Raw genomic sequence first — 27,320 nt, 5'->3', positions numbered from 1 at the left:
TTGCACAGAATTGTTGATTTTTAAGAAAATGCTTGGAAGGGCATCAGTACTTCATGTTATTGTATTATCTCTAATTAAATTTTACATGAATGTGGAGTTCCCATTGTGGCTTAGTGGAAACAAATCTGACTAGCATTCGTGAGGATGCAGGTTCAATCCCTGGCCTTGCTCAGTGGGTTAAGGATCTGGAGTGAGTTGTTGTGTAGGTCCCAGACACTTTGGATCTGGCATGGCTGTGGCTGTGGCGTAGGCCAGCGGCTATAGCTCCAATTCGACCCCTAGCCTGGGAACCTATACGTGCCATGGGCGTGGCCTTTAGACTCTTTTTTTTTTTTAAACAGGAACATGAATTGCTGGATGTAGAGAAAATTAAAGACATACTTGTCATTTGTTTGGAGAGGAAAAAACAGTCAAAATGCATTTTTGAAAATAAGAGGGAAATAATTTGATATATACAACTTCTGAACTGAGATATAATTGTCCTATATTAAATGTAACTGAACTGCTCTACAAAGATACGTTAAGTATTAGTGATGGAGGTGAGGTATATGTGGAGGGTGAGAAGGCTAAACTATGGGATGAATTGGGAATTTTGAGACAAATCTGAGATCTAAATTCTTCTATCATTGTAAACTCTGCTGTTAGATTTTGTTAAATAGGAAAGCAGTCTTGGAAGCATTGTTTTGAGATCCATCCTGTTTCCAACTGCAAATAATGGTCTCAGCTGTCCCACAGTGCCTTGCATGTTAAGGTGCTCAATAAATATTTGAATTGATAAGCAAATGTTTACTCTAGCCTTTTAGTTTTCCAGGATCTTATAACTGCACCTATTTGCATGTTAAGCCTAGGGTGAATTTAAAAATCTGATCTAATGAGCATAGGACAAAAAAGACTATTTGTATACACCTAGACATCTGGGATTTTAGAATCTAATAAGCAAAATCAAAAGTGAAATAGCATATGTACAATGAAATATATGAGAGTCAGCTGCATTCTGGAGGATGGGATAGCAATTACCTAATTTGGAAAAAAGGGAATAATGCTTCTACTCACATTGGACCTGGGACTTTTTTTTTTTTTTTTTTTTTTGGTCTTTTTGCCTTTTCTAGGGCCGCTCCCGAGGCATATGGAGGTTCCCAGGCTAGGGGTCTAATTGGAGCTGTAGCCACTGGCCTATGCCACAGCAACAGCAACACCAGATCCTTAACCCACTGAGCAAGGCCAGGGATTGAACCCAAAACCTCATGGTTCCTAGTCGGATTCGTTAACCACTGAGCCACGACGGGAACTCCATGGGCCTGGGACTATTATTTTCTGAGCTTAAAGCCTCTTCCCAACTTGGCACTTAAAAGGCTGCAGGGTTGGGAGTTCCCTTGTGGCACAGTGGGTTAAAGATCTGGTGTTGTCACTGCTGCAGCTTGGGTCACTGCTGTGGCACGGGTTCAAACCCTAGCCTGGGCATGGCCAAAAAATAAAGATAAAAAAAGGCTGCTTGGTACATACGTATCATAGACAATAAAGGTTGGATTAAATTGTGAAGGATTAAAAATATGTGGTTTTGGCCCTAAACTGGAAGCATCTAGATTCTAGACTAAAGAAATCTCTTCATTACACTGTTCTCAGTTTTTCGCTTAGATCAGCTTAGACAAGGAAAGCAGGAGCTTATATTGTCTCTGCAACTTCAGCTTCAGATGGGAATAAATTGTGGAGCATTTTCTCTGTGGGGATAAACCAGGGTAGCTTTGGATAGAAAATGTCCAATGGCATTTTGTAAACCCGTTTCCTGGCCATGAGTTACGTAGGTGAGAAAACCACTAGTGGACACAAAAATGATCTGGAGAGAATGAGGAACAACTTTAGTGGGTAAAGATGGTGGTTGCTGGGGAATGCAGCACGCAAGTAAGGACACCAGGTGGCACTCTTTATTCACTAGCATTGTTATATTGAGTTCTCTTCCCCACCCCGCCAAAAAAGAAAAAATCACAGGCTAGCAAGGAGTTGAGGAACCAATCCCTTTTCTTACTGTTGTGGCTAATGACTCTTGCTGCCTCCTCCAGATTTGAGAAATGTGAAAACTCCATTTTATATTTCATTACATCAGCAGTACATGGTTGAAGGGAAGGAAGAAGCCTCATACTTCCAGTAGCCATTGCCATTTGGTCTTCTAGGAGATGACTTTCCTGATCTTTGTGTCAATTTGTTAGCTTTACAGTTCTCATTTTAATACCTGCTGCGGTACACACAAGTACATACCTGTTTTGCCGTTTGTCTGTACAAGAGCCATTCATTTCAATCGGTTTAGGAATCTTTCCCTCTTGCTAACTTGTCATCTCCCCCAAGGGTTCCAAGGACCTGGATTGGATAAGATACATCAGTGTTCTGTTTTTCTGGGGCCCAAGTCTTTGGGCATAGGCTAACCTCTTTGTAAGGTAATTTCTCAAAGTAGCAGTGATTCGGGAAGGTTCCTAGAAAATAAACTTAGGCTGAGGTACATATGAAGTACTCTGTAAAGTATTTCTGTGCATGCTCCACCACACCCCCTGTCCCATGTGCTATTAAAACTATTAAATCTAGTGCCAGCAAGCTTAGAAGTGACCTCGCCAAAGGGAAAAGATTTCAGAAGTAAATTTTGACAGGAATATGGAAAGATCTGGAGGAACAAAGTCCTGTATTACTCTGGATGAGAACTCGATGGGACATTGGAGGCTAAAGAAACCATGAAACATTATTTCCCATAGGCACATCGACACACTTCAGCTCTCCGAAATCTCTTCTAGGCCATCAGCTCCCTCCCCTTTATTCTGTGGGGGCCAATTGTGTTGCCTAGTTCAGTACACTTCTCAGCGATCAAAAGAGTTACTCATTTCCACGTAGGTCAACGTGCTGGACAGGCGGCGAGCAGAAACTATTTTAACCGCTTTAAATCCCAGCGCTTGGGGGGTCCATGGGAACAGAGCCTTTTGGCTGTACCTCACTCTTGTAATTCTGAGCTGGAAGTTAGTTTCCCCGCTGGTCCCTGGGGCCTATCTAATGCCAATTGTAGTACCTTGGGGGCGTGGCTACCGTCTAGTTGGGGCTCTGGGAAGTGCATTTCTCTGGGGGTGACCAGGCCTGATAATACCATAAAAGGCTTGATTTTCTCAATTCTGAAGCCGCGTTCTGCAGACCTTCTTCTAGGAACAATACCCACGACTGCTTGGTGGTGAATCCGTGGTTCTTGGGTCCCTGCCCTTTACTTCCTGGGCTGTTTCGTTGCCCCGCCCCCACAAGCCGTAGCCGTCCACTCTAGAAACGCCCTCATGCGTACAGACCGCACCCCCTGCCTCGGCTCCTCCTACCCAGCCCAAAGCTGAGCCCTGGCGGTAGTTCGCGTTTTGAGCCGCTCGTGCCACCATAGCTTCTGCTGCCGCTGCCCCGGTGGAGCTGAAATCGCTGAGCGCGATGCCTGAGGGCGCTGTGAGCCGGGCGGCCCCGGCGCCCGGGGGCTGGTGAGCCTGGGCCCGAGCGGGGGCGCTGGCGAGTGGCAGGGGCTTCTGAGGGAGCTGAAAGTGAAAAAGGTCTAGGGCTCCTGTGGAGGGCCGAGAGCGAGCTCAGGAGGGTCGTGGGTGGGGAGGCTCCTGTGGCAGAACGTGTTGCAGGGCCACAAGGCGACCCGCCGACCTGAGTCCCCCTGCGGGCGCCAGCGCAGGTGCCCAGGCCCCCTGCGGGACTCCTTGGTGGCCTCCTTCTTTGGACGCTGCAGTTGCCATGAGAACAGTTGGGAATTAACGGGAATCAGACCGGCCACTAACCCTTCTAGGGCCCATCCCATCCTTTCAGTTGAACGCTTCTGGCAGGTGTGGGCCTTGCATTTCTTCACAGCTGAGACTTTTTAACTCTCTTTTTCATGAGTCTGTCCTTCAGGCTTTGTAAGAAACCGCGCAGGGCTTGGCGGCGGGATGAGAAGGGAGAGGGTAATACCTAGAAATAAGAGCTTCAGACAGGGCTAGGCAGAAGTTAAGGTGGCCTCTGCCATCTCAGGTCAGTGAGAGGGCATACTGGAAGGCCTCGTGGAGTGGGAAAGCAGTGCTGCTGTTGAGACTAGTCCCAGGATTGGGCCCAAGAACTGACCCCCGGGCGCCACATCATGATGGCTGTCGAAGGGTCAACCATTACCAGCCGGATCAAGAACCTTCTGCGATCCCCGTCCATCAAATTACGCAGGAGTAAGGCAGGAAACCGGCGAGAGGACCTCAGCTCCAAGGTGAGAACTAGTATTGGGAACCAGCCCTTTCCTCCCCTTCCCTCCTCTGCTATTTGTATGTCTTTTACCTTGCTCTTTCCTGGGAAAGAAGAGAACTAGAAAAGCTCATTTCATGTTGGCTTGAAAGGCCCAGGTGTGCCCATCTCTGCCCCTCAAGAAAGGAGTGATTTGGTTTTAGATTAAAGGGAAAAGAGCATGCTGAGATTCATCCATGAAAAGAGAACACAAGGAAGGCAACATGGGTTCAATTGTGGCCACACTACAAACTAAGTCTGTGCTTGGGGAAGCCAGTTGATATGTTATGACTCAGTTTACCTTCTTGGAAGAGGATAGTGGGACCATATACCCTGTGAAGGGCTGAGTTGTCACTACTTGTAGCCACAAGTGTTAGTGTCACAGCTGGGGTTATATAAGGCAGTGGTAGCAGAAGGAAATATGCTAAAACATCTAATGGGAGGAATTGGCTTGGTGAATACTCTGGGCTGGGGTTAAAACAAACTTATTTGTCTCTTTAAGAGACCTGAATTAATTTAACTGGAGCTTCTTGGCTTCTTAGGAATGATAACATGCAAGGGGCCAATTATCTGCCAGTCAAGCAATTCTAGTTTGCCCGTGAACGTTGCTCATTGCCAAAAGCCACATCCCACCCTGCTGCCTCAGTTCCTCAGAGAACAAGTCCCTCTCCATCCCCTCACCTGTTTGGGTGTTGTTTTTTACACTTTCTTCAACTTTGTAAAGCCCCACAGGTTTGGGAATACAGAAGTAGACTAAATTTATTTAATCCCTGAGGGAACCTAGGGCCTTGTTCCCACAGGATCAGATTAGACGATTGTGTTGTATTAGCAGCCTGTGAACACAGTAGCCTTGTGTGGTGCAGGAATGCTATAGGGAGAGGCATTTGAGACAGCAGCATTTTGCTGCCTTGCCTATCTCTCTTCGGAAATAAGTAAAACCAATGAGGAATGACTGAGAATGCTAATGTACAGCATGGCAGAGTTCTGGGAGGACTTAGCTTAGATCCCTGTCCCTTAGCAGAACCTTAGTTGGATTTGGTCAGAAGGTAAACACCTTTCCTGTGTATTTCATCAGGAATCAAAATTGGCTACAGGGTTCCACCGCTGTGGAAATAGTGTCTCTTCCAAAGGCCCTTTTTCTTTTTTCTTTCTTTTTTTTTTTTTTGGTCATTTTTGGCTGCCCTGCGGCATATGGAGCTCCCAGGCCAGGGATTAGATTGGAGCCACAGTCTTGACCTAAGCGACAGCTGCAGAAATGCAAGGTCCCTAACCCACTGTGCCAGGCCAGGAATCAAACCCTTGTCCCAGTGGCAACCAAGTCACCGCCGATCCTGTTGCACCACAGGAGGAACAATCATTGTTCATAGTCTCCAGAGGCAGGAGAATGAGACTGAAACATAGACACTGACTTAGATTTGGCTCTGTTCACTTGTTTGTTTTGTTGGATCCTTTTTAGAATTGTAAGCTTTCATATTTTGGGCTGGTGACTTGGCAACAATCAGTGCTTTAGAGCCATATTCTCATATCTTTGGCCTCTTTTTCTGACCAAGAATGGTGTAGATAATAGAAATGTGTGACAGGTGTTTAAGCTTCAGTATTAATACTTACTGTAATTTTGGTCTGGAATCCAGAAGATACGATCACCATTCTCTACAATTTGCCACGTCATTCACCATTAACACATTCAACAGACTTTATTGTGTGCTTATTATGTGTAAAATCAGTGATGAATAAAACATTATCCTTGCCATCAAAGACCTTGTGGCTAGTCAGACATGTAAACAAATAATTACAACATGGTGTGGTAAGTGCTGTCCTAGAAGTATGTGTAAAGCTGTTAATGGAACACAGGGAAAGGAACCTAAATCAGCTTATGGGAATTAGGGAAAAAAAAAAAAAAAAAAAAAAAAAAAAAAAAAAAAACAGAGGAAAGGATGAGTCCTGAGGCAAGAGAAGAGAAGAATCTCTCCAGGAAAACAGTGAAAAGGGGAATCCTTGGCATCACCATTAAACATCCCTGCTTCAAGTAGGAATTCAGTGCCTCAGACTCTTTAAATGGCTTTGTTTGTCCTAGAGCTGTGAATCAAGGAAATACTTAGCTGAAGTTAAATGACCCTTGAATAGTCCGACAGAGCAAGAGTCCTGGTGCCTATCTTTAGCACCCCAAAGTAGTAACTGCCTTTGTGTGCCTGGAACCTTGCAGGTGCCTCACACTCCTTATTGGAGACTATCTAAGATGATTCTAAAAGCCAGCTTGGTTACTTCTGTGGTGTGGGTTTGATCCCTGGCCTGGGAACTTATGCATGCAGTGGGCTTGGCCAAAAAAAGAAAAAAAGAAAAATTTAAAAATAAATAAATAAAACCTGTCTCATGGTAAGCAACATAAGACCTGGTATGGAAGGCACTGTGAGTTGCTCTAATACGTGGTAGCTGTGGATAATCATGATAACAGAGAGCTTGTGATTCATCAATAACTAACTCTGGAACAAAATTTGAAGACCAAAAGACACATGCTTTTTGTGGGGTGGGCAAAGAAGGAAGTGACAGAGGGCCTTTATACAGCTCTTACCTCATATGGCCTTCTACTTTTAATCATAACTCTTCCTTCTGTCTGAAGTAGCCTTTTTTCCAAACTCTCCATTTATTTTTAGATCTACCTCTATATTTATTGGAGCCACAAGGACTTCTCTGACTAGCCACGCTACCTTGGAACCAAACTCTAATTGTTCTTTTATGTATGTCTTCATTTCTTAAGATCAGGGGCCATGTTCTTTGTTTCCTTTACATCACACTGCTTAGTACAGTGCCAAGTATGCAGTAAATACCAAATGAGTAAATCAATGAGAACAATTTAAAGATGTCAGATGTAGTGAGGATAAACGTGTAATTCCAAAAGACAAGCAAATGGTCAGGAGAAGTTTGTGACTTCTTTAGAAGAGAAATCAAAAGTAGGAATAATAAAATATTTTTAAAAAGGAGTTCCCATCATGGCTCAGCGGAAACAAATCTGACTAGTATCCATGGATGCAGGTTTGATCCCTGGCCTTGCTCAGTGGGTTAAGGATCCGATGTTGCCATGAGCTGTGATATAGGTGGCAGATACGGCTCAGATCTGGCGCTGCTGTGACTGTGGCATAGGCTGGTGGCTGCAGCCCTGATTCAGCCCCTAGCCTGGGAACCTCCATATGCCATAAATGTGGCCCTAAAAAGACAAATATATATATATGTATAAAGGAATAGTGATGCAGCCTATTTAGTTGCGAAGGGCCTTAGAGAGAAGGGAAATACATATATGCAGAAAGAAGTGCTTGTTAAAGGCTTTTTAATTCAGGAGAGACCAGTTTAAAATACGGTTAAAATATGGCTAAAAGCCGAAGTGAGAGCCTGTAGAAATTGGGATTTAAATTATTAGAGAGAGTAGATGAGAGCTGGGATTTTTATCAAATTTTCTCAAAGGGAGGGAAGTCTCTGCGGTGTAATAGAATTGGAAGAGACTAATTTGAGGTTTTATGCCAAATCTGCTGAGTCTTGATGAAGTATAACTCAAAGTTATCAGTTGTAAACACCCTTCAACTTCAAATCCTGTGCAATTGTCAGTTCTTTCTCTCATCTCAGTTGAGGCTGTGTTGTCCTTAGGAAGCAACTGTGTGTGCTTTTGGTAGCTGACCCTCCCCCTCTTAAAGTTTCTGAAGGATTTTTATGTGGAAGGAACTGGGTTGTTTTTCATTTTAACAAAGGACAGAAATGGACCAAAGCTGAGCAGGCAAGATTTAAGTTAGGGATACAAAAGCATTGCCTGTGCTGAGGCGTTGTTAGCTTTTGAAAAAGTCAGTGAAGGAGCTTTTGAAATCATCTTCCTCGTTAATAGCCACTGATCCAATCTGAGTAATATGCTATCTCTTTGGAAACAGTGGGCAAGGTGACTGTAACTTTCTTTTTTCTGGTTCTCAGTTTTTATAAGTCTAACTCATTCCCCTTCATTTTTTCCCCCAATTTTTCTCCTGCCTGCCTGATTTTATGGCGATGCTTTGAGTCTTTTAATATGTGGCTTTAAGAAGAGTTTGTGGGAGTTCTCTTTGGCACAGTGGGTTAAAGATCCAGAGTTATCACTGCAGCAGGCTTGGGTTGCTTGGGTTCAGTCCCTGGCCCAGGCACATCCATGTGATGCAGGTATAGCCAAAAAAACTTTGTGCAGGTGAGTTTCATAGAGAAGAAAAAACTGACAGTAATATAATTTCAGCTTTTGCTTACTGTTTGAGCTCAGGTATGAGACTCTCTCTTTTTTTTTTAAGGGCTGCACCTGCGGCATATGGAAGTTCCCAGGCTAGGGGTCGAATGGGAGCTACAGCTGCTGGCCTACGCCACAGCCACAACAACCTGGGATCTGAGCCACATCTGTGACCTACACCACAGCTCATGGCAATGCCATATCTTTAACCCAACTGAGGGAGGCCAGGGATCAAACCTACATCCTCATGGATCCTGTTTGGGTTTGTTAACCACTGAGCGACGAAGGGAACTCCAGGCATTAGACTCTTTATTAGACTTATTATTCTGCCTATTTGGTAGTGGGGAGTCATATTCATTTTCAAAGTGTTTATGGATCACTGACTCTAGCTTGATGGTGCTCAACTAGGGGGAGGAGTCAGGAGGGCAGTGAGACATTAGAATACCTGTGCAACATTTAAGAAATACACATTCCAGCGTTCCTCTTGTGGCTCAGTGGGCTAAGAACCAGATGTAGCATCTGTGAGGATGCAGGTTCGATCCCTCGCCTCACTCAGTGGGTTAAGGATTTGGTGTTGCTGCAAGCTGTGGTGTAGTTTGCCAATGGGGCTTGGATCCAGTAGGATCAGCAGGAATTTCCCTTGGGGGCAGGGATAGGAAACTTTATGATAATATCCCTGAGTCCTGGGCAGCTCTTTATGTCACCGTTCCACTACCCACTGTCCTTGGGACTCATAGGAACCAGGAGTTTTTAGTGTTGAACACACACTCTCTGGGCTCTCCACCTAGAATAGATGACCGAGAGTAGAGATCTCTGTGGCTAGCAGCCCTGCCCCTCACCTGCCTTTGCAAATGAACTTGGGCAAGTTTTTGTTGAGTTTCCTATCTCTGATGTATTCTTCAGTTAAGGCTTGTGAAGTGTCTTGAGATCCTCAGAACAGGTGGTGTACAATGAAAAGTGTGAGGTGTTCTGGTCTTGTCCCTTTGATCTCCATTTCCTTCTCCTTCCGGTGCCTGCAGCTGCCCTCAGCCTTCAAAGTGAGTCTCACTGGAGAGAGAGAATTCTTCTCTTCCCCAGCCCAGCACCTCTTGCTTCGCTGTCTAAAATAGCTCAGCTTCTTCAGGCTTTAAGTTGTCTTGCAAAGCATCCCCTCGTGTACTTGGCCTCACTCATTTCAGAGTCTAACAGCATTGCTGCTGTCCAAGTTTCTTTTACCTCTCTCAGCTTGCAATTTAGGGCAAGTTTCCCCTGTAGGATCGAAGAGCCACTGTCTTATTTCTTGCCAGTATTTTGAATGTCTTTGGAGCCATTGGTATTTCTTTGACCTCACTTCTCTCTTCCATTTGTTATCTGTGTATTTTCATTTCTTTTCTTTTCTTTCTTTTTTCTTTTTCTTTTTTTCTTTTTTTTTAACCTTTTTTGGCCACACTCTAGGCAAATGAAAGTTTCTGGGCCAGGGATCAAATCTGAGCTTCTTCTGCAACCTACACCACTGCTAAAGCCATGTTGGATCCTGAACCCACTGCACTGGGCTGGGGACCAAAGAGGCAATGCCACAGAGACAAGCTGGATCATTAACCCGCTGTGCCACAGCTGGAAGTCCTCGTCTCTTGACTAACGAGAAAACATTCCTAGAAATGAGGCTTCAACCTAATCTCTATAACTTCTCTGTCAACTACTGAGTCTAAAGTTGGACTTGTGGCTGTTATCACTGCCCCTTTGTTTGGAATACAGTCTAGGCTTGAAATTTGGGACTATGTTTTTTCAAACTAAGTTTCCCTGGGAAAACGGTCTGTCCCGCTGTTGTTCTCAGAGTATCTGTTAGTTTTTACTTCATGTCCAGACTGCTGTGTTGGTAGGGAAAAAAAGCTTCAGTGTTGTCAGTGGGGTTTGTTATACTATGCATCATATTCCCGCTGCTGCACACTAAACCTCTTCTCTGGGCTCCATTGTTTAGTTGCAGGACAGGGCCAGGTTTTATGTCAGCTTCCTTTTTACAGCAGTTCTCAGTAGAGGTATGGAGTGAGAGCTGCCCCCTTGTTTGGAAGTTTATTGAATCAGGTCCACAACGTGGATTTTACTTTAACTTCTGTTCCCCTTTAAAAGGGGGAGGGTGGTTGGGGAGGGCAAGAAGTAAAAAGTTAGTGTCAGAGATTGGGCAGTGTAGATCTTTAGGGTTGGTATTTTTGGTTGTTCAGATTTTCCAAATCTTGGTTTCCTTCCTCCCAGCAGTTATCTCAGCAAGCCCACAGGGCTTCTTAATTGGCCACCACATTTTTCTCTGGTTTTGAAGGACACTTCCAGAAGAATAAATTCACAATGTGGATATCTCCTCTTAGACTTTTAGGGAGTCAATTCCACCCTCTCTCATTTTATCACAGAGAATGTTTGTAATGCTTTGCTTTCCTAGTCTATAAAACAGTCTCTCTTTTTAGATTAGATTTTAAGTTTATGCACCTTATCTCTCCCCCTAAACCTGGAGTAGAGCTGTAGATATTTCTCCTTCTCTGTCCCTTCATTCATAGTTGAGGTTTAAATATACTGGAAAATCTTGGAACAACACTTTGTGAAACCAAATGGCTGTTCCCCCCCACCCCCAACTTAGTCACATTCTCTTTTGGAGGAATCCTGAGAAGGAATTCCGTATGTTCATCTGGATTTGAGGATTGCTTCTTGTGCTGAGCTTACTACAGTTTCTGACTTCCCATCCTAGTTCTTCTCTGTCCTTTCGATCTCTGTTCCTTTAGTGGTGCTTCTGGTCTTCTCCCTGTGAGTTCAGATGACCCATTAAAGGTACTGGCACTTAAAAACAAAACTTAAAAAAAATGTGTGAAGTAAAACAGACATTGAAAAGTTTGACATTTAATAATATAACCTTGCATTGTGAATAATTATGATTGCTCATGTAACTACCACCCAAATCAAGAGATAGAACACTGCCAAGGTGTTGGTAGTTTGTTTGTTCATTCCTTTCTTTCTTTCTTTTTCTTTTTCTTTTTTGGTTGCCCTGTGGCATGTGGAGTAGTTCCCAGGCCAGGGATCAGATCCAAGCTATAGTTGCAACCTATAGCTGCAGCAACACTGGATCCCTAACCCACTGTGCCGGACCAGGGATCCCACTGCTGATCCAGTTGTGCCACAGTGGGAACTCTGGTGTGGATAGTTTCTGAAGGATATGATGCTAATGGTGTCATTAGGCTGAAGTGTTTTTCTTATGTAATTAAGGTCATTTTATTGTTGGAGTTCCCGTTGTGGCTCAGTGGTTAACGAATCTGACTAGGAACCATGAGGTTGCGGGTTTGATCCCTGGCCTTGCTCAGTGTGTTAAGGATCTGGCGTTGCAGTGAGCTGTGGTGTAGGTTGCAGACGCGGCTCAGATCCCACATTGCTGTGGCTGTTGCGTAGGCCAGTGGCTACAGCTCCAATTAGACCCCTACCCTGGGAACCTCCATATGCTGCGGGAGCGGCCCCAGAAAGGACAAAAATATATATATATATATATATATATATCATTTTATTGTTAAAAATTAAAATACCCAAGGATTCGATCTTGACTATTTGTTCTCTTACCTTTTAAGTTTCTTCTTTTCCCGTGCACTGTAGATTTGTGCCATTTAGCATTTCCAGATGGTATGCTTATTGAAACCACCCCTTTCCAGCCTTTGTTATCAGTGTTTCCTGACCTAATCTTACTCTCCAGATAATACTAGAAATAATAATAAATTGTAGTGGTAATAATGGCTAACATTTATTGAGCTTTTTGCTATGTACTGTGCTAAACATGTACACATGTTGTCTCATTTAAGTTTCTTTTCTTTCTTTCTTTCTTTTTTTTTTTCTTTTTAGTTCCCAGGCTAGGGACCTTGTCAGAGCTACAGCTGCTGGCCTACGCCACAGCCACAGCAACTCAGGATCCAAGCCTCATCTGAGACCTACACCACAGCTCGTGGCAATGCCGGATCCTTAACCCACTGAGTGAGGCCAGGAATCAAACCCATATCCTCATGGATCCCGGTTGGGTTGGTTACCGCTGAGCCACGAGAGGAACTCCCTCATTTAAGTTTCACACCACCCTCCTTTAGGTATTGTTACTATCCTCACTTTGAACTCAGAAAACTGATGCTAAGAGAGGTGGTTATATAGTCAGTAGGCGACTGAGCTGGGATTCAGACCTTGGCTGTCTTAACTCCACAGCCTATTCTTGCTCTTTATCTTGTACTCCTCCCAGGGAGTCTTCATGCACAAAACATGACACTGAGCACAGAAGTATACCTGGTGTTGCTGTAGCCAAGAGTCATAGCTGTAGTCAGCTTGGAAGAGGGCAGTACCTTAAAAAACAACAACAACAGCCTTTTCTCCCAGTGGTCCCCATAAAATTTAGTTTGATGAACTTGTCAGACTGTTATTTTAGGACCATCATTCAGTAACCTTTGTCCCTCTCCATCCTTGCTCCTCTTCCCACTCCCAACTTCAGATTGCCTGAACTGTATCCTCACCTCTTGTCCTGTGGTACCATTAGGAACCATACAGCTTGTGGTTCTGTGGGTACATGACTATCGAGTTGACAGGGCACAGCTGTGTGGTTCCAGATGACCATAAGCCACAAGCAGTTGCTGCTTCTCTCTTAGGGCTAGAGCGAGGTGGAGGAGTGAAGTGGAGGCCAACAGGTGCCTTGGTTGTTTTTGTGCGTGGGTATCTTGGGGCTTTCAGTTATTCTGCTCTTAGGTGGTGATGGTGTAGCTAACAGCCCTGACTGCTTACTATTGCTGCCCACCCCAAAGCCCTCCCTCTTTACCCCTATCTTTGTTACCTCTGAGACTGTTCCTACACACAACTGACCTTGCCTTTGAAGCTGTGGAGAGTTGCTGAGTTAAAACACCTATTTTAGAAACTGGATCTAAAATGCCCTTTGCAGGGGCTGACCTGGATGATGACAGTTGGGGTTCAGTGAACATGAAAATGAGCAAAAATTAGGTCATATGCCCACCTGATTCTGTTGGGCTGGGCTAGCTCCACGGTATTCCTTGAACAAGTGCTTTGATTCCTCTGATCTCAGATTTGTATTATTTTGATTTTTTTTCCTCACATAGGCAACAATGATAACATTGGTGCAGAAGCATGGGATCTTAATACATGCTTTCCTGCAGCTGCCCCAGTTAGTCCTGAGGAAAGGAAGCCCAAAGCTAGTTTGCGATCATGGGGGAGGATCTTGGAGCATTCTCTGAAACCTTGACTCTTGCCATCGCTCAGCTACTGCCTAGAGAAAAGCAAGCAGCTGCTTGTCAGGACTAAGCATGCAGCAGGCAGGCTGCAGGCTTGCCTCCACTACCCTGATACTATTGGTCAGCTTCTGTTTGGAAAAGTACAGTATCTTTGTACACCATGATGGTTTTCATGTGACATAATAACCTGCTGCTGACTTTTCTAAACATGGCCTTTGATGGTCCTTTTTTCCTCAGGCTGCTTCCTTCCCCAGGCATTCTTGAGAGGCTTCCACAGCAGCTGTGGAAGAGACTTTCCCTCTTGGTAAACCCAGAACTGGCTAGTGAACAAGGGGCTTCTAAGAGTTAAGGTACAGGCAGATTAGTGGGCAGGGGCAAGAGGCCAGTGGTCTTGTTAAATGCCGGCTGAGATTCAGACCCACCCTGAGACTATTTTACTACTAGGCTCCCAAGTGATGCCCATGCTGCTCTTCCCTGGGCCTTACTTTCAAGTAGCCGTGCCGCACACGCGTGCATGCCTGCGTGCGTGCGTGCATGCGTGCGTGTGTGTGGAGAGGGGGCTGCAGGACAACTTCCTCACTTCTGAGGGAACTGGTTTCTCTCTCATTTGTAAAACTGGAATACTGATGGATTCCTCCCAGGGCTGTTCTAAGAGTTAAAGAGATTTAATGAATGTGAAAGCACATTGTCAGATCTAAATAGGTTGACAGCTATTATGAGGTTGCTGATATTATGTCCATAGATTTTTTTTTTTTTTTTAGAATACCCAGGAATTTTCTTCTGATTTGCTGGCAAGATTTTATTCAAGTTTCCATTTGTGAGAAGTCCTTTTTTTTTGCAGGTTCAGCTTCTTCTGTTCCAACATTTAATTATCCTCCCTGTGCAGTTTTTTTTTGTGACCTATCTTCACCTTTTTCTTGCCAATATTAACTTGTATCAACTATACTTTAACTACTGGCTAAAAGAAAAGCTTAGCAAAATTTTTTTTATGTGTATAATTTTTTTTTTCCATTATAGCTGGTTTACTTTTTTGTTTGTTTTTTACTTTTTAGGGCTGCACCCGTGGCATATGGAAGTTCCCAGGCTATGGGTCTAATTGGAGCTACAGCTGCCGGCCTATGCCAGCAAATATTTTTTTGATATTAACTACTGTGTAATTTATTTCAGGGCTATGGATATGATTTTTGGCAATTAAAAAAGTCAAACCTGGGAACCAGTAGTGGGAGGAGTCCGAATTTACTGTGTCTGTTTGTAAGTCACTGGGGTAATAAGCATGCTTTTTAACAGCAGTAGCTTCTCTAGAAATAGATATAACTTTTTTCTTCTTTGCAGGCTAATTAATTTATATTGGGAAATAATTCGGGAAGTGAATTAGTCTTAGAGCTTCCTCTCAGACTAAGAATTTAAGGCAGAGTGAAAATATGTTAATTTTATAACCGATCATTTTAAGTTTCTAATGTAACAAGAGTGAAATGTTCTATTTCAATAACGTTTGCTTAAGGAAAATAAATGTGAAGATGTGGCGAAAAGAAGAAACAAGTGTATTTGTACCCTTTTACTGTTGGTGAAACAGACATTGATCTAAACTTTTTAGAGGACGACTTGGTAATAACCATTAGAAGAAAATTTTACGTAGTCATATCTTTAATCTAACAGTTATAATTCTGGATCTTAACCTATGCAAACATTCACACAACACAAAAGTGTATACAACTGAATTTCAGTGTGAGGGGGTGTTACTCACAATAGTGAAAGCTTTGAAGTAATCCAAGTCACCGTTACTGGAAAATTGGTATGCATCCATCAAATGAAATACTCTGTACTCACTGAAAAGAATGAGGTCAATCTATATGCACTCACATGAAAGGGTATATGAGATCTATTAAGTGACAAAATGCAAACTGTATAACAGTTTTTATGTTCATGATTATATTTTGTTAAAACACGTATGTTAGTATATGTGTAGAAAAAATTGTGAAGCTATAAATACCAAACTATTGTTAAAATTGGTTACCTCAGGGAGGGATAGTAGATGACGGTGGACATTCACTGTCTACATTTCTATATTTCTGTAATGTTGGAATTTTTTACAATGAGTCTGTATTATTTTTGTAAGTAGTAAAAAAAAAAATAAAGATAAAAGTCTCTCCAATTTAAGCATGTATATTTCATATTTAAATCTGAAATGTTTAAATTTTAAAATCTGTATACCCAGTTTATTAAAGTAGTTATGTACAAATGTTAGAAGATATATCTGGTATAATGAGCTTTGGGGTTTTTTAATAATAATAGGACATAAAAATGTTCTCTCACAGATTGATTATTAATGTCTTGAATTTGACTTAATTCATTTCTGATATTTTCAAAAATATTTCCTTGGTTAGCTTTGGAAAATAAAATGCTTTTTTATGCTTTCTGAAATACATGCTTTCTGAGAAAATTTCTTTGTACAATGTAAAGAAGCATAAAGAAGAAAAAGGTCATTCATAATTCTAACATCCAGAATAACTGTGCATAGCTGCATCCATTGCTGATTTAAAAAGACTGATAAAGCTCTTTTTAAACAACAGTGTTGTTACTTTTGTTAAACAAATTATCTCTTTTTAGATTTACTTGTTGATTATGATCTAAGTCAGATTTATGAAGAGCTATGCTATGTGTGTATTTACTAAAGTTGGGGATAAGACTTTTGTTGTAGTCATTCAAGACCCATGGATTATTCCATGCAGGCCTTCCCCAGTCTTTCTGGAAAGGCATCAAAATCCTGCCTCCTGCTCTAACTTCTAGGAATGGCTAGAAGTTGGAGAATTCTCTAGGAGGTTAAAGAATTTACTAAGTAAGATGAACCAAAGAATATTCACAAACATTTTTTTTTTTTGTCTTTTTTTTTTGTTTGTTTTTTGTTGTTGTTGTTGCTATTTCTTGGGCCGCTCCCGCGGCATATGGAGGTTCCCAGGCTAGGGGTTGAATCGGAGCTGTAGCCACCAGCCTACGCCAGAGCCACAGCAACGAGGGATCCGAGCCGCGTCTGCAACCTACACCACAGCTCACGGCAACGCCGGATCGTTAACCCACTGAGCAAGGGCAGGGACTGAACCCGCAACCTCATGGTTCCTAGTCGGATTCGTTAACCACTGCGCCACGACGGGAACTCCCACAAACATTTTTAAAGTATTGAAAATAGATTTGGAGTTCCCTTTGTGGCACAGTGGGTGGTTAATGAATCCGACTAGGAACCATGAGGTTGTGGGTTCGGTCCCTGCCCTTGCTCAGCGGGTTAAGGATCCGGCAATTGCCCGGAGCTGTGGTGTAGGTTGCAGAGGCGGCTTGGATCCCGAGTTGCTGTGGCTCTGGCGTAGGCCTCGGCTACAGCTCCGATTCGACCCCTAGCCTGGGAACCTCCATATGCCGCAGGTGTGGCCCTAGAAAAAGCAAAAAGACAAAAAAAGAAAAAAAAAAATAAATTTAACATATATGCTATATTAAACACTGGCCCTGTGCTATGAGCATAGAATTGTATGAGACATAGCCTCTGCCTTCCAGGAGGTTATAGAGTAGCAGGAGAAATAAGATCTATAAAGAACTTCTGTACAAGCTACTGAGTAGCACATGCCTTGTGAATGATGCAGATTAAGTGCTGCTGTAAGAATACCAAGGAGAGAGGAGTCCCTTCTGGCCAGGGTGATCACAGAAGGAATCATAAGGGGTGTGATATTTGAGCTGGTTCCTGAAGAAAGGGTAGGGTTTCAGTGTGGGTGGTGGAAGGGAAGGGCATTCCAGGCAGAAGAATATAAACAAAAGCCCTGAAGCTCCTTTCCAGAATAATGAGTAATCCAGATTGACAGACACACATGATTCACATAGGAGAGTAGAAGGAAATAATAGAAAGGCAAGGTCCACTGTCAGATGGATGCTAGGCTAAGACATCTGTAATTTATTTAGTTGGCAGTAAGAAGCCATTGAAAGTTTTTGAGCAAGGGAGTGACACGATTGTACTATGGAAAGATTATTCTGGTGGGTGAGGGAGGGGAGGACAGGGTCTTTAGTAAAGAAATTGATTAGAAGGCCATCGCCATATCCAGGAATGTGGTGCTCAAGGCCTCAACCAGGGTGTTGGCATTAGGAGTGGAAAGGAAGTGAGCACTTTATAGAGAACAGGTTGAAGAGAACTTCCTTCTTCTAGGAGAGCCTCAAGGCACAAGTTGGTGTGATTGCAGGGGCACCGAGAGTCCTCTCCACCCCCCTTGTTGTCCCAGAACACACATTCACTTGGCACACTTAGTCCAGATAAGGAACAGTTAGTATTCTCTCTGGTTACAAAGTTTGGAAACCTTGAAATTAAGGAATCTCAGGCAGGAGTTCCCACTGTGGCACAGTGGGTTAAGAACCTGACTGCAGCATCTCAAGTCACTGCAGAGGCATGGGTTCGATCCCCAGCCAGTGCAGTGGTTCAAAGGATCTGGCATTGCCACAGGTGCAGCAGAGGTGGCTGCTTCTACTCAGATTCAGTCCCTGGCCTGGGAACTTCCTTATGCCGTGAGTGAGGCTATGAAGAAAAGAAAAGAAAACTCAGGCATATAGAGTTGGTGAATAAGGAAGAATGAGACCCTTCTTGATGATCAGATTTTGAGGTCATAAAGCTTTGTTTGTGGTTCTGGTCTTGCTGTAGCAAGGACTGACCTTGGAGAGGAAACAATTTTTTTTTTCCCTTTATTCTGGTTGCTAAAATTGAGGTGTCTCCTGTCCTTGCCCTTCTGATAACTGGAAGAGAAAGGGAGAGTAGGAGTACCCTGCTTGGTACCAGGCACTGTGTTGTTAAAGCTGCCCTTTGGACTTGGGCACCTTCTGTTGGTTGTATTATAATTGAGTCCTTTGCTAGAGGCCCTTCACCCCCTCTCTTCTGGTCTGAGATCTGATGCCATCCTTACCTCTTCCTCCATCTGCACACGAAATCAGATTCCCCTGCTTCTGACACTGTAATGCCAGTTGCCTTGGAAATGGTGTCAACTGTCCATATTGACTGTAGTTTCTAATGCCAGCTGGACGCGGGCGAGCTCTGACCATGTGGGATACTCTGACACTGGAAGACCCTCTATTCCTCTTTCTCTGCAACCATCTAAGTGAGAGGAGGTCAAAACCCATTTTTAGACCCATTTAAGCTACTGATCAGGCCTGCTATTTAAAAAAAAAAAAAATTAATGCAAGCTGGAGAAAGCTCCATTGCCCCTCTGCTGCTTCTGTGCCCTTTGCCTTCTCTGTTGGTTCTCAGACTTGTCCCTGATGCCTCCACAATGCCATGGTGACTTCCCCTTGTACTCTTTCAAAAACTGCAACATTCTGGTGGTTTAGGAGAAGCTGAGCTCCCTCCTTGGTCACCATGATTTCTGGAGCCAGACGCACCTAGTTCTGAGTCCTGGCTCTTCTTCCACTCACTGCTTACCTGATTCCATCAGGAAAATGGATGTAGTACTAGTCCTTCATAAAATTGTTAAAAGAGTATTAAATGAGATGATCTTATAAAGTGTTTAGCACAGTTCTTGGCACAGAGTACACATTCAGCAAGTGTAGCTGTTGGAGCTGTAGTTGAGTCTCTCTCTGCCCAAGACCCTTTGCAGTCCATGGGTCTGGGTATTCCTTTTTTTTTTTTTTTTTTTTTGGCTGTACCTGCGGCATGTAAAATTTCCTGGGCCACAGATTGAATCCGTGCCACAGCAGTGACTTGATCCACAGCAGTGACAATGCTGGATCCTTAACCTGCTGAGCCAGGGTCTGGGTATTCTTAGAGGAATACTCGGAACACTCTTTTCTCCCCAATCCCCTGGGGGGTTGAAATTTGGAAATAAAAAGGCAAAATGCTTTAATCAAATAATTCTCCACTTGATTAATCACTTGAACCACCTGGAGAGAGATTTAGTATGCAGATTCTTGAACCCTACTCCATAGGCTGCTGATTCGAAGTCTTACAGAGGCAGGGGATGGGAATAGGGTGGGGATTGCTATCTGAAAAAACCTTGTTAAATCCTCTGAGTAATTCTATTGATGGGCCGGGATTGGGAACCTCTGGGGCTTCTGGCTGAGGGATCTGTAAAGTCACCTCTTCCCAAGCAGCAGCAGACTCACCTTCCTTAGAAACTGAGGCTGTTTTTTTGTTTGTTTGTTTGTTTTTTTAAGTTTTATTGAAGTATAGTTAATTTACCAGGTTGGGATAATTTCTGCTGTACAACAAAGTGACCCAGTTCTACATATACACATATCCATTCTCTCTCAGATTCTTTTCCCACATAGATTATTGCAGAATATTGGGTAGAGTTCTCTCTGCTACCCAACAGGTCCCCTTTGGCCATATACCTCAGTGTGTATGTGCCAATGCTGAGGCTGTTTTAATCCCAGCACTGCCAAACTGGCTTAACTCCAGCTAATCTTGAACTCTTGGTGAGGGAGCTTGTTTTTTCAGTCATACTGGAACTTATTTGTTTCTGGAGGCTTTATGGTATAGACAGAACTGTAAATCAGCCAGATTGGGCTAGAGACCAGCAGAGTGGAGAGGCCAGGTCTGTACTACAGTCTCGGAGTGGCTATTGCATCCCTTCCTACCTCTGACCAGATGGCACGTTGGACTCTGAAGGAGCAGGAGTGAGTGAGCTTGGGCATGATAACCTCCCACCCCCATCCCAGGGCTGGTCACTGGTCTTTGCCCAGCTGGCTAAGTCTTTGCACAAAGCCTGCTGGCCTTGGGCTTCCTTTGTGGCTTTTGCATAAGTGGCAATTCTCAGAATCTGGTGGAGAGTCTGCTTTGTGAGATGAGAGTGTAGTGTGTGGGCAAGAGACAAGCATAGTTATTCTTAACCTGCGGGAAGGGAGGGAAAGGCGGAGAGGGCTCTGCCTGGGACAGGTCTGTGGCATGCTTGTTGATAGAAATAGCAAGCCTGTAGTTTGTCTGGAATGACTTATAACTCAGGTATTTATAACTTGTATTGAGTGGGATTGAGAAGTGGAGAAAGGGACAAGGGGGATGAAAGGAACTGGTGGCAACAAAACATGGCAACCGAAACAGAGATTGGCTTCCTCCCAGTTGCTGGGGTTTCTTTACAAGTTTGAGGTCAGCTACATCCTAGATGACCCCGGCATTTTGTGGCTCTGGCCTCTTAGTTTTTTCTCTCAAGAGAGCAGCTGCTCCCTTGCCATGGCAGACGCCCTGTAGTAGCCCCTCACATGAAGAGAATGAGACCAGATCCGAACCACTCATGTTGTGAACTGGGGCAAGAAGCCCTTCTCTAGGAGTGCCATTGTCTTGGCTCCATACCCTGGATCTTTCATTGACTGGTGCTTCTTCTCAAGCTTGTGGGCTGATCAGATCTAGGGATCAGAGAGAGACAGCCACCAAAAAAGCTTAGAAGGCCCTTGCCCTGAGTTCCTGAGAGCGTGCTTGGGCCTCTGTGATGTGCCACCTATGTCGCAGATGGCTCTGGACTCTGGAAAGTGAGTTTCCCGCTTCCTACACTTCTTAGTGCTTACACTGACTACCCCTTCCTCCTGGGAACTCTCCCCTTCACTGGTTTCCTGATTCTTGTCTTCCCTTTCTAACTGCCTGGGACCTCATCTCCATACTCTAAAAATAGATATTCCCCACCTTTCTGTCCTCAGCCTCACTCTCCCTTCCCTCTGTCATCTCCTGTCTAATTGTACGTTCAGTGGTGGTTGTCACCTCTATGTGGATAATTCTCAAATATCTATTTCTAGCCCTGACCTCTCTTCCCAGCATCAATTCCATGTGTATGTTGCTAAATTGAATGTTCTGTGGTACCTACTAAATACCCCTGAAGTGCCTTAGATTCAGCATGCCTAGACATCGCTGGGTCCCATTCTTCTTCTTTCTGATCCTTCCCAGGTCCTCTTTCTGATCACTTCTTTTTACAGCACTACCTGGTTCCCTGTCTATGAGGTTCAAAATTTGAGTTCTCTGTCTTTTTACTCCAGGCTGTATAGTGCCCAGTCTTGCCAATTCTATTCACTTTGTCACTTTTTTCTTTGTCATTGTTTTTTTTTCCTGCTCCCACAATCTTAATGCTGGTCTAGGTCCTCATTACATCTCACCAGAACTAGTGTAATAGCCTCCTAACTTGGCTCCCTGCCTGTGTCGTAAGCCTATATGCACATCACCGAACATAGTTTTGGTTGTGTCCCCAGTTTGAAGCCCTTTAGTGGCTTCCCAGAGCCTCCACATGACCCCACTAAGTTTGGCAGTCAAGGCCCTTCTTGGTCTGTTTGCAGTCTACCTCTCCTGACCTAATTCTCCTGCAAAAACTTTGCTTTCACTATTGTTCACCTGCTCTGTTGTTTGCATCTGCCAAACTCATTCATACAGCTTTTTTCTACTGAGAATCCCTTCACTCTGTATTTCCATCTGTCAAAATCCTATCCTCATTGCAAGGCCCAGGCCAAATTCCATCTAGTCTTACAAGAAAGCTTCATTGTTTGCTTTCCTGATCCTGTTCAGAAATCATCTCTCTTCATCCTCTTTGAGCAATTTATATCCTTCTTATGACCCTCATCACATATTGGATTGCTTTGTAGTGACTCATTCATCTTCCCTAATGGATTTTGAAGGTGTAGGATTGAGACTATATATTCTTCATCTTAGAACCCTCACGGCATCCCAGTGGCTTTCCAGTGTTTTTGAGAACAACTTACATTGAGAAATACATTTTAGGGAGTTCCTGTCATGGTGCAGCGGAAACAAATCTGACTAGGAACCATGAGGTTGCAGGTTCAGTCCCTGGCCTCGCTCAGTGGGTTAAGGATCCCGCGTTGCTGTGAGCTGTGGTGTAGGTTGCAGACATGGCTCAGATCTGGCGTCACTGTGGCCCTGGTGTAGGCCGGCAGCAGCAGATTCAATTAGACCCCTAGCCTGGGAACCTCCATGTGCCGCCAGTGCGGCCCTAAAAGGACAAAAGATGAATGAAAGAAAGAAAGAAAGAAATACCTTTTAGGAGCTCCTTTTGTGGCTTAGCAGGTTACAAGCCTGACTAGTATCCATAAGGACTCAGGTTTGACCCCTGGCCTCACTTAGTGGGTTAAGGATCCGGCATTGCTGTGAGCTTCAGTGTAGGTCAAAGATGCAGCTTGGATCTGGCGTTGCTGTGGCTGTGGTGTAGGCTGGTGGCTACAGCTCAGATTTGACCCCTAGCCGGGGAACTTCCATATGCTGCAGGTACAGCCCTTAAACAACATCAACAACAACAAAAACCTTTTAATGCAAGTGTGGCTGAAAAAGGAATAAAGGAAAATAAATAAATTTTTTAAAATAAAGTAAAATAAAATATTAAAAAAAGAAATACCTTTTAGGTTGCGACCCAGTACATACACACACACACACACCTGAAATAAAGTTTCATGATCAATACTTAATCATTACTACATGCCATAAGATACTACTTTTGGTTCTTTTGTAGTTATTTATTCATTATCTATTAAATCCATTTCAGATCCCACTAATAGGCTGTAATCTGCATGTTGGAAAATACTGTTCTGTCTAGTATGAATGAGTAGTCCTGTTTGTCGCCTCTGAGACACCTGTTTTTTCCATCTACTTTAATGAGAGCCAGAAGAGCTCTTAAACAGTTGGCTTTATTCTTTCCTTTTCTCTTGGGCATAGGCCATTATGAAGTTATCCCTTTATCTCATTACAGGGAGAGATGATGCCTTCTTTTTCTCAAGAGGGTAGACTACTGCCCCGTGCATGTTGGGAGGGGTGGGTATTCAAGCCTTCTTTTGCGGTATGTCTGCAGTAATTCTGCCCTCTGGCAGCCTTGCTTCCGGGGGTTGGGGGGAAAGGTGACACTCTCTTTTAGGTTGGTGTAGGCTTTCTTCCACCTCAACACTCTCCACCTGACCAAGAAAAGGCTGGGCCACAGCTTGAATATTCTTCCTGCTCTGATGTGGAGGAGGTCACAGCAGAGCACAAAGTGTATGCCCTCTTCTTAGTTCTGACTTTTCTCTTGTGAGTGATGTTCCTAGAACTCTGGATATATCAGGGTGCCAGCTGTCTGTAGCAGATGTGTTCAAGTCACTGGCCATAATCAGTTACCTGGACTGGTTTGTCTTTTGGGCTATGTTTCACTGGCCTTTGGGCCACGAGGATTTGGAACTATAGGTCCTGTCAGAACTTGGGGTCCCATCCCTGACTCTGAGGACAGCTCTTTTCTCGTAGGCCCTCTTCCCTGCCTCTGTTTCCTCAGATGATGCTTGAGGCCAGTGTGAGCTCACACTAGTGGGCTTGCTTCCTTATGAGGAGAGATACTGGAGTATTCAGGAAGGAATAGGTTACTGGTTCCCAGGGTGTGGTCAGAGAATCCCTAGGGTCCCCAAAACCCTTTTAGGGGATCTATCTTCACCCAGCATAACATCACAACAGATTGAATACAGCTGCAGATAGGAGAATCCAGCCGTTTTCCACTAAGACAGACATTAAAGAGACTTACAAAAATGATAAACAGTACCACCAACAGTACCAAATTTTTCTTTTTTTGGTTTTGTTTTGAAGTTACTTTTTTGAATAGAATTTTAAAAATAGAGTTACTTTTAACTCTATTTAAAAGTTCTTAGCATATAATGGGTTTTTAAAATGAATTAAATATGTTTAAGTATTTCCATTGTAATTTCTGATAAAGTAAATATTAATAGATATAACTTATATAAACCAAAGATCTTTGAGGTCCTTGATAATTTCTAAGCATGTAAGAGACCAAAAAGTATGAAAATTGCCAGGCTGGGTCATGCTGTGGTAACAAATCACTTCAGCATCTCCCTGCCGAATGGATAGTTTACTTCTTGCTCATGCTTTTGTTCAGTGTGGGTCGCTGCAGGCGCTCTGCTCATCAGAATTACTCAGGCACCCAGGCTAAGGGGGCCCTGTCTCATCAACTGCTACCACGCTTAGCAGTCTGGAGAAGGCATGTGTGCAGTGGTCCTTGAAAACCCCCACTGGGAGATCCTGCTGTGGCGCAATGGAATCAGCAGTGTCTCTGCATCATCAGGATGCAGGTTCGATTCCCAGCCCTGCACAGTGGGTTAAAGGATCCAGCGTTTGCTCAGCTGCAGCATAGGTCACAACTGTGGCTATGGCCTGGGAACTCCTTATGCTGTGGGGCGGCCAGAAAAAAAAAAAAAAAATCTCCCACTGGAAGTGTCATGTCAGAGCATCATAAATATGTGTAGCCTTATAAGCACCCCAGTGAGAAACCTAAGTCACTTAAAAACACAGATCCTTGGCTTCTCTGTACCCTTCCCCTCACATTGCTAGGTCATCGAGTGTCAACCAAGTGGCTTGAGGATAAAGAGAAGTCAGGGATGTGAACTGTAGAAAGATATTGCTCATGAGGTACAGAGCCCCACAGCACATCCTGAACCCTATCTTTTCTCTCTTTTAAACATTTACCATGTAATATTTAAGATATACACTTGGAGTTCCTTTTGTGGCTCAGCGGTTAACAAACCCGACTAAGATCCATGAGGATTCGGCATTTTAGGCTGGCGGCTGCAGCTCTGATTCGACCCCTAACCTGGGAACCTCCATATGCCATGGGTGCGGTCCTAAAATAGCAAAAAAAAAAAAAAAAAAGAAGATATACACTAAAGGCACATAGAATAATAGAGCGAACAGTTGGGTGCCCACCATCAGCTTAAGAATCAAAATGTTACCTATACTATTAATTGCTGTTTATGCTTGTTCTCATCTGGATGTTTGTTTGTTTTGTTTTTTCATGCCAATGGTATGTGGAAGTTCCCTGGTCAGGGACTGAACCCACACTGCAGTAGTGACCTGAGCTTCTGCAGTGACAATGCCAGCTTCTTAACCTGCTGCACAACAAGGGAACTCCTGGATGCTGCCTTTCTGTCAAAACCAGTTTTAGGTACTTTGTGGAGATCAAGTCTCTTGGCCTGAAATACGCCAGTTTTCCAGTGCTTCCCATGTCTGTCCTTTCAGTGTTCCTAAAGCTTCTGCCATGCATTCATTTATTCCTCAAATATGTTTCAAGTGCCTGTTTTGTGCCAGGCACTTTTTAAAGAGCTACAAGCTCATATTCTGGTAGAGGAGACAGACAGGACGTGTGTGGACAAAGGTATCATCGATGTCGGGTCACTACCTGACTCCAAGTGCAATGAGGAAAAATAAAGCAGAAAAAGTTGAGTATGGAGTGCTAGTGGTAAAGCCAGTCTGGAAAGCCTTCTCTGGGGAGGAGACCTGAGTGAATTAGCTGTGTGAATAGTTGAGGGAAGAGCATTTTCATGGAAGCAATAAATAACATGTACAAAGGACCTGAGGCTAGAACCTACTAGGTACTTAAGGCAGCCAGGGAGGTAGGGAGTAAGTGAGGGGAAGGGTGTAAGAAATGAGGTCAGAGAGGTAGCCAGAGGCTGGATGACTTGGGTCTTATAAACTAGGGTAAAGAATTTGGATTTGAACTTGAGGATGGGGAGCCATTGGAGGCTTTTGAGCAGAGTAATGACATGGTCTCATATATATTTTAAAAGAATCCCCATGGCCTGCCATGTTGAGAAAAAGACTCTAGGCACCAAGGCTTGAGCAGAGAGAAGACATGGGAGTTACAGTCCTAGTTCGAGGGAGAGATGAAAGTTGCTTAAACTGAGTGGTGCATTGGTAAATTTTTACATGTTCTCTGAGGGGAGAAAGAGGGGCCTGATTTGTAGTTGTCTAATTTTGTGATATAAGTGTTCCCATCGTGGTGATTTCAAGCTACCAATGGGGTGTCACTGAATGTGGAGCTGGAAAAAGAGGTGCATAGTCAGCCCTCCTGAGCCAGTGTGAGCCAGCTGCAGCAAACCAGGGCTTGAGCTCAGGTACTTTCAGCCTGGGGCATGTTTGCAACGGGGTGTCCAGGTTTGTCTCCATTTCCTAGAGTAGATGGAAAGAAGGGATAGAGAGGATTATGAGAGGGAGAGAGTCAGTTTTAAAAAGTCCATTGTGCTGGAGCCTTGCAGAATAAGCCGAGACACTGGAGGCCTTGCAGGAGCTCTGGGCTCTCAGATCCTTTGAAAGTGGAGCTCAGCCCCAAACCTCCCTGCAAACAGGAAGCTGGTTTGAGTTAGAACATAAAATAAAAACCAGCTGATGCCCCTGAATGTTTTTCCCCTGCTCCTCCCCCTCCACAGAGCCAAAGGAAACTGCTTCGCCCCCCTCCCCTTGGATAGCTGCTCAGAAAGCCAGAAAAAGCCAAAAACCATAAATCCTTTGAAAATCATCCAAGTTTTGAGCCCAAGCAAACTCCTGTCCGTGGGGTTTCCTAGCCCGGATGTCTGCTCCACTGCCCAGAGTCCTAGGAGGAAAGTGCCAGGGACCAGAGATGAATCCCAGGCCCAGTGGAGAGAGATGGTCCTTAGCAGGGCCTCTCAGACTGCAGCAGCTCCTAGTCCACTTGTAGGTCACAAAATCAATAAAGTGGGCCACGACCAGAATGATTTTTTAATGAAGTAGAATATAATGGGAATTGGAACATACCACATACAGAAAGAGTAAGTATTGTTCTGTGAAACTTTTATTTCAGTTTTATGAACATGCGCACACATATATGTATGTGTATACTGGGTCAAGA

The 27,320-nt window shown here is 43.9% G+C and overlaps 1 protein-coding gene across 6 annotated transcripts in view; it reads left to right on the top strand.

The window, feature by feature from the left end:
* Positions 1 to 3,364: 3,364 nt before the first annotated feature.
* Positions 3,365 to 27,320, top strand: part of MAPKBP1 (mitogen-activated protein kinase binding protein 1) — a 54,544-nt gene continuing 30,588 nt past the window's right edge. For all 6 annotated transcript variants that reach the window (XM_084973097.1, XM_084973087.1, XM_084973090.1 and 3 more), the window contains exons 1-2: positions 3,365 to 3,488; positions 4,021 to 4,243. In XM_084973097.1, coding sequence (XP_084829223.1) covers positions 4,127 to 4,243 — 117 coding nt within the window. In that variant the 5' untranslated portion in view covers positions 3,365 to 3,488; positions 4,021 to 4,126. The remainder of the gene's footprint in view (positions 3,489 to 4,020; positions 4,244 to 27,320) is intronic.

Source organism: Sus scrofa, chromosome 1 (assembly GCF_054392235.1).
Source record: "Sus scrofa isolate SSC_HxYL_T2T_F1_AM1 chromosome 1, Sscrofa_HxYL_maternal_Yorkshire_Landrace_v2.0, whole genome shotgun sequence".
Classification (NCBI taxonomy): Eukaryota; Metazoa; Chordata; class Mammalia; order Artiodactyla; family Suidae; genus Sus; species Sus scrofa.
Note: the sequence above shows the minus strand (reverse complement) of the source record. Positions and strands in the feature narration are given on the sequence as shown.